This window comes from Neolamprologus multifasciatus, chromosome 2 (genome assembly GCF_963576455.1).
Source record: "Neolamprologus multifasciatus chromosome 2, fNeoMul1.2, whole genome shotgun sequence".
In the NCBI taxonomy this organism is placed as follows: domain Eukaryota; kingdom Metazoa; phylum Chordata; class Actinopteri; order Cichliformes; family Cichlidae; genus Neolamprologus; species Neolamprologus multifasciatus.
Window position 1 is genome coordinate 12849556 of NC_140440.1, and position 16089 is coordinate 12865644.

The 16089-nt window shown below is 38.7% G+C and overlaps 1 protein-coding gene across 1 annotated transcript; it reads right to left on the minus strand.

Moving 5' to 3' along the window:
- Nucleotides 1–377: 377 nt before the first annotated feature.
- Nucleotides 378–6279, minus strand: LOC146524061 (uncharacterized). Its single transcript, XM_085184187.1, has 6 exons — nt 5121–6279; nt 4660–5001; nt 4225–4563; nt 3543–3647; nt 1374–1438; nt 378–861 (listed from the first exon to the last, which is right to left on the minus strand). Exons 1-6 carry the CDS (start codon nt 5161–5163, stop codon nt 736–738), a joined length of 1020 nt encoding a protein of 339 aa, XP_085040313.1. The 5' UTR covers nt 5164–6279; the 3' UTR covers nt 378–735.
- Between the last annotated feature and the right edge of the window lie 9810 nt (nt 6280–16089).

Here is a 16089-nt window from a genome sequence, read left to right on the forward strand (position 1 = left end):
TGATCAAAGACCACTGATTAATGGGCTTCAGTGGGCTGGTTTCGGTTATTATGCAAACGTACTGTAGTGTACTGTATAAGATTGGGAAAACCTGCAGTCAGCTGAGACTGAAGAAGTCACTTGGATGAGTGATGAAACGTTTCCTCCACTGAAAACACTACGTCCAGATAAACAGAATCAACTTTTGGAGATTTACTTACCTGAATAATTGAGCATGCATCAAGACCTTTTTATGTAGTTAAATATTTTGTATTTATCTGACCATGCCATTCAGTTTCAAGTAGTAAATAAGTAATATACTACATTACTTTTAAGAAAAATAACCAGTAATGTGTAATGCATCACTTTTTTGAATAACAAACCCAATGGTGGATACAATCAATATTTTTTATTGCCATAATTGTTTTTTATAAATGTATTTCCACAGTGAGCAGATAAGCATGATGCTATTTAGCTTTAGGTATAACAAGCAAAGAAGTAAGAGGTTACAAGACCATAAAGTACAAACATGCTGTATAAAGACTAAAAAAAACATCTTTTTGCACAGCTACCAGTCTGCCACACAATAAACATACATTGCATATATATGGTAACAACTCTACCTATTTAATCAGTCTAGAGTACATGAACAAGAATCCTGGCAAAAAATCCTCATAAAGGCAATTAAAACAATTTGACTTATGGCAATAAAACAACAAAAAAAAAACACTCTGCCTTTTTCATGGGGACAGCCTTTTACTGGCTCTCTCTGATGCCAGAGTATATGGTGCACTCTGGGGACTCCTTCTTACTCTTCCATCTTGAAGATTTTCTTGAGGGGAAATCCAGAGCCACGTAGTTTAATTCTACTTCTTCACCCTCCTGTAAATTATTAACAGAAATGAACAAACTTTTGAAAATATTTTTAAACACAAACAACACAGAGAAGAATGCACAGACATTTTTTTTTTATTGTTTGTCTTTAGGCAACAGTCTTGTTTGACATGACTTCATGTTTCTATGCAATGGTAACTGCAGCTGTTTCATAACCATTCTCTAGTTACGATCATGAAAACACACATCTAAAGTAGAGATATTACACTAAAGTAAACATGTCATTGTTTACTTTAAAGGACTTCTAGGTGGGATGTCAGATGTGATTGATTACTAGACCATCATTTGACACCTACTTTTCAGATCAAATCTAGTTTTTCTAGGTTTTCTTTTTTTGCCCTTTCTTGTATTTCACAACATCAAACTGCTTTCTATTTCTTTTACAAAATCTTTAGCTTCCTCATTCTGTGTGTTTCAACCTATCCAATATTATGATCAAAGTCAAGTCATGCATTTCATTATAGATAGATTGTTATAGGGGTGTGTGTGTGTGTGTGTACCTCATCACTTATTTGGTTGGCAGGTGATCTTTCTTGTCCAACATCATTAAAGACTGGTACTTTTCCTATTCATAAAAAGAAGAAGGATTATTTTAAGTGCTTGTCACGTCAAAATCAAGAACCAATTGTTTGAGCATTTCCCACTGCCAATTTTTGTTTTGGTTTATTTCTATGCAGAATTGTTGTGAAAATGCTAACAATAGTTTTAGAAAAAGAAAATTAGTCCGGAAAATTTCCATGAACGGCTAGGAATTGATTTAAAATTAAAATTTCTGACAGAGGTGAATTTTAACAGTTCACCCCACACAACAGAAACATCATACAGAAATATGCTGAAAATCCACACATTTTATTTAACATGACTCATTGGTTTAAAATATCATTGGTCTCTTTTCCAGAAGTAAAAACTTCCATCCATCTTCTTCCACTTATCTGAAGCTGAGTCGCGGGGGCAGCAGCTTAAGCAGAGAAGCCCAGACCTCCCCAGCCACCTTCTCCAGTCTGTCCGGGTGAACACCCAGGCGTTCCAAGGCCAGCTGAGAGATATAATCTCTCCAGCATGTCCTGGGTCTGCCCCTGGGCCTCATCCCGGTGGGACATGCCCGGAACACCTTACCCAGGAGGCATCCTTGTCAGATGCACGAACCACCTCAACTGGCTCCTTTCAATGTGGAGGAGCAGCTGTTCTAATCTGACCCCGTCCCAGATGGCTGAACTTCTCACCCCATCTCTATGGGAGAGGACAGCCACCCTTTGAGGGAAATTCATTTCTGCCGCTTGTATCTGCAATCTCATTCTTTCGGTCACTACCCACAGCTTGTGACCATAAGTGAGGGTAGGAGGGTAGGTAGGGACGTAGATCGACCGGTAAATTGAGAGCTTTGGTTTTACATTCAGCACGATGGACTGGCAGCACCAATCCGTCTGTCGATCTCCGGCTCCATTCTCCCATCACTCGTGAACAAGACCCCGAGATACTTACACTGTTCCACTTGGGGCAGGAACTTGTCCCTGATCCGGAGTTGGCACTCCACCCTTTTCTGGTTGAGGAACATGACCTCAGATTTGGAGGTCCTGATTCTCATTCCAACCTCTTCACACTTGGTTTCATCATCCGCTAAAAGCAGAGATGAGATTCTGAGACCACCCAAGTGAAAGCCTTCCACCACTTGGCTAAGCCTAGAAATCCTGTCCATAAAAGTTATGAACAGACTGACAAAGGATAGCCCTCAGTCCATCACCCACCGGAAATGAGTCTGACTTTTTGCTGGCTATCCGGACCAGGCTCTTGCAACGGTTGTATAAGGATCAAATGGCGCATAGCAATGGGCCAGATACCCCATACTCCCGAAGCACCTCCCACAGGATACTGCAAAGGACACAGTCAAATGCCTTCTCCAAGTCCACAAAACACATGTAGACTGGTAGGGCAAATTCCCATGCACCCTCGAGTATCCTCGAGAGGGTAAAGAGCTGGTCCAGTGTTCCACAACCGGGACAAAAACCGCATTGTTCCTCCTGTATCCAAGGTTCAACAAACGGACGGACTCTCCAGCTGTCTGGCATAGACTTTTCCAGGGAGGCTGAGGAGTATGATGCCCCTATAGTTGGAACACACCCTCCGGCCCCCCTTCTTAAAAATGGGAACCACCACCCCAGTCTGCCAATTCAGAAGTACCACCCTTGATCTCCACACAACATTGTAGAGACGTGTCAACCAAAATAGCTCTACAACAGGGGTCCCCAAACCCAGTCCACGAGGGCCGGTGTCCCTGCAGGTGTCCTTGATCCATCACAGCTGATTTAAATGGATAAATTACCTTCTCAACATGTCTTGAACTTCTCCAGAGGCCTGGTAATGAACTAATCATGTGATTCAGGTGTGTTGACCCAGGGTGAGATCTAAAACCTGTAGGGACACCGGCCCTCGTGGACTGGGATTGGGGACCCCTGCTCTACAACATCCAAAGCCCTCATGGAACTCAGGGCGAACCTCATCCACCCTAATGGGGATGGGTCCATCAGTTGTGTTGTGCAGAAGTCAGGTTGGTACACAGCTGACAGCCGTATTTGACAGCTGTTAGAATTCATATTATGGTGAAAACCAATGAGCTAAGTAATATAGCTCATTGGTGTATATATATATATACCTATGTATGTATAAATTACCTTTGCACAGATTTTCACCAGACAGAATTAACCTCGTGAACATGGCAAAATTCACAAGCACAGAGCAGGTCAACAGTGCCCCAAGCACAGTAACGACTGGGAACTCTGGAAGGAGAAAACATCGCAGCAGACACTTAACATCTCTGTATTTAGGAAGCAAAGACTTGTGTCAGGAAAAGCTAAAAACAAAGCATAAAGCATCTAAGACTGCAACTACTTGATTGAATTTCCTTTGATGATAAATTATCATAAGGTAAAATAGATGTTTATCATTTTTTATGCATCCAGCAATAGTTTACATATCACAAGTTCAATGGTAATTTTTAAAAACTGCAGTTAATGACTAAATGGGTGCAGACAACATTTATTCTCAGCAACCTCAAATGCACTTTTTATTCTTTACACACAAGAATGAATTAAAATTAATGGGTTGGCATGCTATGCTAACCTTAAGTGAGTTTATTATGAACCTGGCAGTATAACCTTAGTAACACAAGCTGTATACATAACCCACTCAGTATCAGGTTATCTTATGTTGAAGTATTTTGAGCTGTTAATACTTCTAGTCGATCTAACTCAAATTCATTTTAGAGGCCTGAGAATATATCTTGTTTATCCATGAACAAACTCACAGGAATTATAAATGATTAATAAAGATGTTAATAATACTTTAAAAACATACCTATCTCCACTTTAGTTCTTTTACCAAACAGGATCTCTCCACATGTGACCAGAGCACAGTAGTACGTCCCAGCATCAGGTGAGTTTGTTATAGTTTTGGACAAACTGTAGTCACATCTCCCATCCTCTTTATTTCTGAGACTGCCGTGGTAAATGACGCCTGGATGGACGTCTGATGCACCTTTAAACCAGTGCACTTTGTCTTCATTTGGGGACTGATGTTTGCCATTTTTGTCCTTAGACAGGGGTGAACACTGTAGAGTCTTTGGCTCGCTCAGATTGACTGACTCCACATCTGGAGTTTGTTTCACGGTGATAGATTTCTGCTGGGTTTTAGGATCTGTGTGATTCGCAAAAAGACATTTAATGGTATTAATTGTAATTGTTTGGGTTTAGACACAGTTGTGATATAAACGATGAAATGAAAATGCTTTACCATTCACTGCCACAATTGTGCCATTAATAAAGCTAATACTCTGTGATAATCCTGCTTGACAGAAGTATGTTGCTTCATCTTCTTTGCTTACATTTCTTATGGTAAGAGAAAGCACATTACTCTCTTTTGTGGCACTGAATCTTGAGTTGTTAGATTGTCCATTGGAGGGAACAGTTTGTAAATTTCCGTTAGTAACTGTTTGAATCATATATCCAAAATTCAGCTTAAACCAGTAAAACAACCCTCGTTGTTCAAAGGCGACACATGTCAGAGTCACATTATCTCCAGGTTTAACCACAGTTACAGAGATCTGCTGAGGAACTTCATTCATTTCCATCACAGCTAAAGAAAAGAGACAAACAGTAACAGTTAGAATGTAGAATATTACAAAGCCTAATATATATTTTGTTTTATATTTTTTTACAATGATACATCTGGCAGTGTAGAAGAAGTAAACTCACACAGTGTACTTAGAAGAATCAAAGAAACCAGTCTGCCGATCATTGTGTTACCTCAGCCTTCTCTTGCACAACTGATGTCTACCCACTCAAAGGAAGATTTTGTGACAAGCTGATTACAGTTTGCAAAGTCAACGTTGTACTGATTGGCTGACGCAAAAAAATGCACTTCCTGTAACATTTCCCAAACCATTTACAGTGAATCTAGGCGCTAATCATCAAACAATTTTAGTTTGTTTGTAATTTCAAATTTGTCATTTTAAGCACATGATGCTAAATACGGTTCACGTTCAGCACGACTCCATCAGTATATAAAAGAAAAGTCAAATAGCCTTTAGCTGTAGTTGTTTTTTATTAATCTTGTATAATTAAGGTAAACCAATAATTAACTCATACTTTAGCCTTTTTTTTATACTAAAAGCTGGTGATAGAACAAACAACATTATTCAGCACAGTGCTTTTACTAACTGTTACATCCCCCAGGAGGATGTTGGTTTTCTTCTTTCAACTAACTCCTTGTGTTTTGTCTAGGGTCCACCTCCTCTGTCCTGATTGGATGCTGCTCTCGTTCTTCTCTGCGTGAGTAGCTTAATGTTGTTCGTGTGTAATTTACGTTGAGTAGGCTAACCACGTTATTACATTAATGCATGTAAGGTGAACTAGCAAACACCGTTGTAGTTACATGCGGCTGTCTTCTTGTTTGATGGCAGATCCTCCCTTCACCCTGGCCAAAAAGGCTAAAATGACCAAAGAAAAAGTGGAAAACAGTTCAACATGAGAGGTTTTTGGACAAAGTTGGTGTTTTTTCCATTGTTTAAGCACTGCTTCCAGCCAAGAGTGATACCATATATGCCCTATAGCTGCAGAAAAGGCTAACATTGTTATCTTTTTACAAAAAAACAGCTGAACATGAGAGGTTTTTGGACCAATTTTGTGTTCTCCATTCTTTAAGCACCGGTTCGAGCACCGTTTAAGCACCGGCACTGTTTCAAAAGTACCGGTTTGGCACCGGTATCGGATAAAACCTTAATGATACCCATCCCTCGTCATGCATTTAATTGACTTTTCAACTTTTGTCGTTTGGCTACACTGTGAATACATAAATAAATAGCTAATGGAGCATTTGCACATATATCAACCACACCGGGTACTAGTCCGGTCAGCTAAGAACTTCAAACTGAGGTTACAGTTCAGTAAATAGTAAAATAAGTCAGTTGCTTGGGATTTTGTCCAGCATTTTGTACATATATTTGTGTGTGTGTGTGTGTGTATATATATATATATATATATATATATATATATATATATATATATATACACACACACACACACACACACACATTAATACTATTAACATTCTAATTATATAATGGCACAATAATGTACATATCTCACTGTGAGTGAGGTCACAGTATTAAAGTTTCATTTAAATAGTTTTCATTCACTGCATGAATTTTGAGTTTCAGAAGTAGAAACTCAGGAAAAGCTAAAAACAAAAAACACTTTTTGACTCAATTTCCAAGATGTACAGTGTCTCAGTAATAAATCTTCATGAACATTAGTTCATACATTTATGATTTTTATGCGAAGAGAAAGAACAAAAAGCACAAGTAGCAGAGGCAAAAGGAACCTGCAATAATTCTTGTAAGCTTTAAACTACAAATCTGGTTTATAGATTTCCAACCACTGTGGACTGTGAGACGTAAGAACATTATAATGTTTATATAAAGTATTTTGAGCTGTCAGCAGCTAATGATACATCATATTGCATATCCACACAATGATCACCTAATTATCTAACTCACATCAATTTTAGAGGGCTCAAAACTACCACGCGAAGCCCTCTAGTATATATTCATGGAAACCAAGACAGCAATAACAAGCAAAATAACACTCAAAGGAAGATTTAGTCATGAGCTGATTAAGGTTTACAAAGTGGAAATCACAGTGATTGGCTGAAGCACAAAATGCACTTCCTGTAAAAACTTGCAAACCATTTACATATTTAGAGGCAAACACATTATTGCAAGCTGGCGACAGAACAAAAAAGCACTCTGCTTTCGCTAACACAAGTTATGTCGTGTTACACTTTTGCTTTTTTGAGAATTGTAATGTAATTCCATAATTTTTATTATACTCTACTTGATCTGCTAGTCTTTACCTTTGAGCTTCAAATTGTTACATTTAATTGTTTTGTAAATGTAAATGTTAAAAAAAATTGTGAAGTTCATTTAGGTCCTTGTCAGTCTGTTAAAAAATAAATGATGATAGACAAAACTGGCATGGATCACCTGTTAGCTCTACTTTTACAGAGAGATAATACAACGTAACGTAAACTTTATTCTGAACTCTGTTTTCTGTTTACACAAAAAATAGAGTTTAAAAACTAAAAGTTTTACCAACCGTTTGAAAAAAATGTAAGTGCCAAAAACACTTTGAAACATGAATGACCAACAGACAGGGTTTTTTTTCCTTTGTCATGACATGATATTGTAGGCAAGTACTTACGGTAGAAGATGTTTATTGAGTAATTCTCTGTGAGGTGAGAAATAATGAGGGAAAATATGAAAAGAGGCCACCACAGACGTACACTCATTGTTTTGATTAAAGCTGACTGCAGGAAGTGTATGCTGTGTGCAGCTTGGTGTGCTACAAATCGAACCATCCATCTTTTTTTTTTTAATTATCTGCTATTAAGTTATTTCTTATTCAAGTTATTGTACCCTAAATAATAAGTCACATTTTCCATTTTACATGACATTAAGTGAAACCAGCCCCAGTCGCATTGCCACACACTTTATCTCCCTGCACACAAATGTTACATAATTTGTTTCATATCTGAGTAGACAAACTAAGATAATTTTTTAACCATAACCAAGTATTTTTGTTGCACAAGCCATTAAAGTAGTTTTGGTTGCTACAACTACACCTTCACTGGCTTCACTAATACTGTGCTGCCAGTGCTGATGCACTGAATTAGTTTTCTGTATATCAGAGCTTAGCAGACACCTACTCATAATCAAACATGCAATGACCTGAAAAATACTGAACAAAAGTCTTTATTGTGGTGTCCTGTCTATCTGTCTGTTTTATTGTGCTTTTGCTATTGGGCTTAATTTACTATCAAAGTAGTTTGCTCTTCACTCAGTTCATTTGCAAATAAGGACTTGAAGTCACCTGCAGAGTCTTTTATTTCTATCATACTTTCAGTATTTTCAAGATCTCTGTTGTAACGTATGTAATTTTGTCTATAAGATGAATGAAAATTGTTCTTTTTTTGTAAGCTGTTACCTTGTTTTTTTGTTGACATGCTGATTAAATACAAAATCATATAAAACATTAACTTTACATTCAAAGGACAGGGAAGGTGAAACCTTTCACAGAGGTGTGACACGATGAAGGAAAAATTCAAAAGACATCAAAACAGAAGCACACTGGTTCACTGCGTGCTGTATGCAGCCTAGTATTTGGAAAAAAAATCCCCTGTTGCCCCTTCAGGCGGTTTGCCCTTCAAGCTCAGGTCCTCTACCAGAGGACTGGGAACTTGAGGGTCCTGTGCAGTATCTTAGCTGTTCCTAGTACTGCGCTCTTCTGGACAAAGATCTACAGTGTTGTTGCTGGGATCTGCTGGAGCCACTGGCCTAGCTTGGGAGTCACTGCACCTAGTGGTCCAATTACCACTGGGACCACTGTTACCTTCACCCTCCACATCTTCTCAAGCTCTTCTCAGAGTCCTTGGTACTTCTCCAGATTCTCGTGTAATCAAGATTCTCCAAAACTTCTCAGACCTTATGTATGTTTATAGGTGGAAACACTGAACTTTACAAGCTAATAATTACCAGTGACGAGGCAACTATCTAAAAATAGTTTGACTGAATCAGGGACTGAATCAAAGTCTTGTACTTTTTCACTTTCCAGCATTGTGGTATGTCCCATTATCAGTGCTTGTGAAAGAACAAGCAAAGCCACATGCAAGATGCAAACTATGGCTGGCTACTTTTCTGCTTTCAACGCCCTACCAACCCTGTTTACTCAGAATGCATATGCATTTGGGCATCAACAGGACGTGTAACTAGTTCAAAACAAGCTGCCGCAGACTATTTTTAGCTGAAGCTGTCAATAGTTTTTAGACCTTCCTTCCTGAAAGTGGCCTCATTTTGTTACGATTAATCTAGATTTGTACAAAAATAACCTTTAAAATATACAACTACAACTTTTAAAACTAAATGCTAAATGCTTCTTTTTAAAGTAGAAGCTTTTAAACCACATCATTGTGAGCAAATACCACAATGTGCAGGACGAAACATGAATGATTCGAGCAGGCACGATCAATTACACAAGAAAACCACACTGCTACAATGGAAATTCTCATAAAACTATTTTTATATCACAAGTGAAGCATATGCATATACTATTTATGCAAACTGCTAGAAAAAGATGCCTCTCAGTGGATTCACGCCTTGTTCGGATCACACAAACTGCTGCTGAATTTTTCATGCATTTTTTGTGTGTTGCTGGTTGTTAAATGAACAAAACATTACAGTGCAGTCTAGCCCAGAAACAATCCGGTCGTTAAATGATGATGTGACGAATCCTACTTCCGGGCCTAAAGTAGTCTGCGTTTAATATGGCTTTTGTGTTGTTAACATGTTTAATGTTTTGTATTTTCTTCTATTTAATCTCAAAAAGCTCCTAAAACAGTCAGTGATCACTGTTGACCTCCCTCGGCTTTGATTACCGCTAATCATTTATTTAAGCTCAGTTTTTAAAACCTTAGGATGTAGCTACAGCCCAGCCCATGCAGCAGTATATAAATGACTAACCTCGTATTGTGGATGGATTATCTCAGTTGTTCTCCTGGCTGAAGTTTGGTCCTTTTACAGCATCCTGCCATGCGATTACATTTGTTCCTGACAACTGAGAACACTCACGTTAACTTTTATCGAGTGGAAAAAAAGTTAGCTTGTTTATATTATGCTAACATAGCTGTGTCGCTAGCGGTCACGTAGCACATCATTATATACCAGCTAGCCAAACTAATGACAAACAAACGTCACTGCTGTTTAGTTTTCTGTCTTCATTTATGTTGGAAGTGATAACAGAGCTGTACGTTTGAATTTGTTTCCAAAACCAGTGAGGACATGCTATATTGTATTTAGATAGAAGCTAGCGAGCTAACTTCCTGCTAACTTCTAACTCCGTTAAATGTCATAAATTCCGTTTTCATGGATGCCTGGATGTTAAACTCAATTGTTACACCTGGTAGAGCAGAACGCTGATCATTTTATTAAAGATGAAAGACTTTAGACAGTTTTTCAACTCTCAGTAATGCCATAGTGATCGTTTGATATATGGACCTGCAGCGGAGTTTAGGCCCAGACACGGCTAGTGACGTCAGACTTTACGACCGGATAAATGCATGAACTAGTTTTTCAGCAATAGTCTGAGACAAGATATTTCTAATTTTAGAGATACAACGCAAATGGAATAAAGTAGTCTTGTATATGCATTGAAGGACATATCCTGGTCCTAAATGAAAGGTGTTCTCACAGTGTTACTGGAGGTAATGCCATCCAGAGTAAGAATCCTGTTAGATATCATATTTCTAAGATTTTCAGTTTTATCTGAATTTAGAAGCAAAAATTAGAGGCCTTCCAGGTCTTTATTAAGATATTCCTGCAGCTTAACTAATTGGTGTGTTTTATCTGACTTCATGCATTGAGGTTTAGCAGGACAAGCACAGAGATGACTCCACTGTCAAAGGCCAGAAGAAGATCATTTGTAACCTTCACTAAAGCTGTTTCTGTGCTGTGATGAGCTCTGAAACCTGAATAGTACTTTGTCAGAAGTATTAGCCCAGCAGTTCGATGCAGTTTTTATTTTTAAATGAAATACTAATTTCTTTATAGCACTTTGTTTCATTATGATTAGTTGAAATATTTAAGTCAATGTAGAATAAATGCAGCATTGCAGCCCCAGCATGTTGATCAAGTAATGACAGACACTCTGCTTCCACCTGCTGGTGAGTTGATAAATTCTTGTAATAAATCAAACCTTAGCTCAGGCGTGCCACTCCCATCTCCATGAACCGTGTACTCTGTCCTCTATTGTGTGCCTTCTTCCTGTTTGATATTTCTCTAGTTTGTATATATTCCTCTTGTCATATACAGTCCTCTTGTCTTATTAATTCTTGCTGACCAACAAGTTATATGTTTACACGATGCACAGTTGGTGTGGACTGCCCACAATTTTGTTGAACTGAACAACAATAACAACAATAACAACAACAACTATTCACAAAAAAGGACAGCATTTTTGGAGTGTTTATCACCCTGCATATATGTTGCATACTGCCTATGGCTGTTGCAGGTGGTGAGAGCTTTTATTAAGCTAAATCAGATTAAAACCAATTAGAGTTACACTAGGTCTCAGTTCAAAACATATTTTAGTTGGTTATACTTTGTTTGAAATTTTTATGAGAATTTTAATTTACTTCTGTCTTCTAGTCCTAGGTGCATTCCTCAAAAGGTTTGCTACAGTATACTTTGCTAAATACTTTAATAACGCAATTTGTAAAAAATATTGAAAAATATGTCATAACAGGAGTTTTACTAATAATGTATGGATTGCATAATTTTAAATTGCCTGCTGTGAACAACTCTCCTGCAGTGCTCTGCACATCTCTGGTAAATCTCTGCAGTAATGTTAAGACCAAACTAAATTTTTACAGACACGTAAGACAAAGACTGTCACAGCCGATTCTTTTGTCTCACATTAGGTGACCAGTCAAAAAACCTCTCCGACTCCGACAGAAGGGCGGCGACTTCTGTGGCCTTCACTGGCCTAAACGTTATTCCCAGCTGTGATTTTAACACACATACATGGTCGTCCTTGCAGGAATCATTGACAGAAAACATTTGTTTGTTAGAAAAACAAACCTCTTCTTTGTATTTTGTGACGTCAAAATAGGGATTTTTGCTTTTACCATTTTAGTGCTCGTTTTTCAGCTGCCGTGCAAAATTTGCACTACATTGAAACTATTGTCGCTGTATGGGGGTATGAGGGTGCCTACTGGGGTCAGTGGGGAAGCTGGCCCCAGGGAGGAGCCACTTGCCTCTTTTATCCCACAACTAAAACATTCACATTACTCACACTCTCATAACACATACATATAGGACCTTGGGGGTGGGCACGCTACACGGCATCCACAAGACCATCAGGGTGTACAACCTCACCCCTGGCGCCGTTGCCCACCTCTCATTTTTAAATACACGTAGACACTGAGGGCTATCAGGAGGGGCTATGCGCTTACCTGCTGCTCTCTGGCAGGTAGCTCCATGCCCTCCTGGGTTTTAAATGCTCCTTAGAACACACATGCATCAACACTACATATGAGCGGGCGGAGGGAGGTTTGGAGTCTTCACACCCCCCTGTTCTCTGTTGCCTGTTGGGGCGGGGGGGCTGGGAGGAGTGGCCGTCCGACTGGGGTCTGGAATAATAATACTTTTACATTTTGCAATCTACAAAGGTTTGCACTTTGAGAATCAACTTGTGAGAACTGTGAGTAATATTCATGTGTGTGTGAAAAAAAGTGTATAAAGTGCATGGCGAGGGCCTAGTTATTCTGAGAACCCCTGCTGCAATAAATAAGGGACCACTGTATATACTTTCTCTTTAACTATTGTTTAAAACCTGTTAACATTTAATATTATCTTGAAAGAGTCAAGACAATATTCTGCAGCAGAGCATCCCCTGTTGCTTCTCCTGGCTCCCCCTGGTCCCTCTGCTCCTGCTGCTGCAACCACAGGTATGTAATTGTAGCATCAGATGTACAGCAAGCACTGATAACTTTTTACTCGCTTGGATTCCCTTGTGATTGCCTTTACTAAATATCTACAGCCAATCTGTTTATATCCTGTTTTTTTTCAATGTTGAAAATGAAAATCTAGTAGCAGCCTTCTCATTTCTTTGTGGTGTTTTGTGCTGTGTTTTACAGGCCCACAGAGGAGGACAGCTCCGAGGCGGACGAGGGACGGGTCCCAGGACGGTCCATCGGCGGTGGAACTGGCCATCCCGGAGTCCCTGAAGAGGCCACGCCAGTAGTGATGGGATTTCCGGCTCTTTTTAGAGAACCGGCTCTTCAGGTTTTTTTGTTGCTTTAATTAATTTATTATTAACAATAATATAAAATTATGCACAAAAGGAATTACTAATGTAAAAAAAAGTGGTTTTATTTATATATGCTTATATATAAATATATGCGGTGGCCCCTAGAGACAAAACACGTACAAACTCCAAAACACATTTCTAGCATGAACTGAACTTCCAAAACAGAGCTACCTAGATCACTTAAATTACACAATTGAAAGCATGAAAGTATATGTGTATTGTTTGTGTATTTATACGCAAGCATTCATATATAGTCAAATAATTTTTAAAAAAAAAATGTTCATTTACCTGTTACTACCACACACCAAATCCGGTTGTTGGTACTTGCTGGCTTGTGTAGCCACTAGGTAACAAAACCTCAACACTGCCCCTAGCATCCTGGAGCACTTCTGTTGTCTTTTGTACGTGTTTTGAGTTTTTATGTGCTTCTGAGTTTTTACGTGTTTTGGAGTTTGTACGTGTTTTGTCTGTAGGGGCCACCGTAAATATACTTTTAGTTATTCACTCCACATAAAATGTAATAAATAAATCATATAATACAAAAATCAACTATTCACATTTCAACTTTTAACTATTTAAATTTTCAGCTTTTTCCTTTTAAACAAATTTAAAGTGAAACAACACAAAACACTGCAAAACACAACACAATTAAATATAAATTATAATATGAAAACAAAAAGAACATGCATATTGACAGAAAATATATCAAAGGAAATATATTGATGAAAATCAAAGAAGAGAAATATTTATGTGATGTTCCATTTCCCTGAGAACTGATTGGCTGTGATGACTCCTTCAGTTACTACATGCTACTTTGTCCTGCTAGTTAAGCAATCTATTAATCTTAACAATACCCCTCTTGATCTCTCCACTGAGAGATCACATCACACCTCGCCTTCATCCTGGGGCAGAACTAAGTTTCCTTCCTCCATGGCCAAAAGAAGCACAACAGACTCCAATACCTGTAAGATTCTCCCAGTGCGAATGCTTCCCCCACTGCCATGTGTTTAACTGCTCGAATACTGTGGTGTGAAGTAGACACCCCCCAAAAAACAATGTGACCAGTCTTAGAATCAGAATACACTTCCAACCTTAATTCCTCCATCCATTAAGAACCACATTCATAACAGTATTTATTTCCTCTGTTCTGTATCACATCCACACTGTTGTACACTTGAAGAAGTTCACACTGTGCACCCTTACTTGGCTATTCTCTCTCATCCTCTTTTGTTCATGTCCTTTGCTTTTACTGAGAAGAATGAGGATCTACTGCACACTAAAGAAACTGTCTCACTGTCATAAAAATGTGCACAAGTTATTTGTCAGTCAGTTTTAATCAGGGTCCGGGCTCCTTGTGTCTGCGGTGTTTAAAGAGTCATAATTCCATCGCTGATCTCTCTTCCGCTCCAACGCAGCTGTAGGTTGAAGGGGGCAGAGCACGTCGTACACCCCTGTCATCTTCCTCAACGTCACCGCAGAATGTCTTCCAGTATTTTGGGGATTTTACTGTTCTTCAAAAAAAATCTCCTCATGATGACTAGCAGGACCCCAAATGGCACGACCCTTGACCTCAACCACTGCCTGGGCTGTCAGCTGTGCCTGGAATGGTCCCTGCTTCTCGCTGGATTATTTTTATTTTTCCAGTTCATGTGGACTGTTTTCTTGGCGATGCATAGGGCAGTGAAAACCATATGGGCTATATTCTTATCTGTAGTGACATTATCTAAGCTGCCCAACAAACACACTAAAGGGGAAGTTGGAATGTTACATTTCAGACACTTCGATAAGTCTTCACATATCTCGCGTCAAAACTTCTGAACTGGTGGACAGAACCAAAGAGCGTGGATATAATTGTCTGGTGTTTTGGTTTGACAGTGTGAGCAGTTGTTGCCTGTTGCTCCTGCTGCACCAGGCTGCTCTTCTTCTCCTTCCTTTTCCTCCTCATCTTTATGATCCACATTGTTCTGAGCCTGACCAGCAGGTGGCGCTGACTTTTCAGGTTCTGTTGCTGTTGTTTGTTACTGTGGCCTAGGGCGGCGCTGCTCTTCATATACACAGTTAGTCTGCCCTCCAGTTAGGCGCAGCACCTTTCCATCCCAGGTATTTAATGAATGTATAAATAATCAGATGCTCTCCAACTATGAAAGGAGAAATAATTTCTTTACTTCCTAAACCAAACAAGGGCTCTATCCTTTTAGATAATTGGAGACCAATCACACTTCTTTGCTGTGATTATAAATTGTTAGCTCATGTCTATGCCAACAGATTAAAAACAGGAATAACTCAAATAATAGATGAGACACAGTCAGCCTTTATAAAAGGTCACATTCATCATCATACCCGTTTAGTATTAGATATGTTGGATTACAATTATTTAATCGATGATAGCCTTATTATATTTCTTGATTTCTTTAAAGCTTTTGATTCTTAGAAGCATAATTTTTTATTTAAAGCTCTGGAGGCTGTGGGGTTTGGTCCCAGATTTGTTAGTGTAGTGAAAATGTTGTACAGAGATATAAGAAGTAGTATTGCACTCAATCACGGGTTTTCTAATCGTTTTAAAATTAATCGTGGCCTTTGACAGGGATGCCCTATTAGCCCGTTTTTGTTTATTGTTGCAACAGAAATGCTTGCCATTTATATCAAACTCCCTTCAGATCTGGAAGGCGTAAACATTCTTGATAAAGAATTTAAAATTAGTCAATTTTCTGATGACACTGCCTTATTTCTAAAGAATATAAATATGGTCTCTATTGCAATTAATAAAATCCTTTCATTCTCAAAAGCATCCGGCTTAACACTA

What these genes read in the sequence shown, in the direction of transcription:
- LOC146524061 (XM_085184187.1), bottom strand. Translation starts at nt 5,163, where the DNA reads ATGATCGGCAGACTGGTTTCTTTGATTCTTCTAAGTACACTGT. An exon ending in CACAATTGTGGCAGTGAATG is followed by an intron (nt 4,564 to 4,659) that starts GTAAAGCATTTT and finishes CGAATCACACAG; the next exon opens with ATCCTAAAACCCAGCAGAAA. An exon ending in CCAACCAAATAAGTGATGAG is followed by an intron (nt 862 to 1,373) that starts GTACACACACAC and finishes AATAATTTACAG; the next exon opens with GAGGGTGAAGAAGTAGAATT.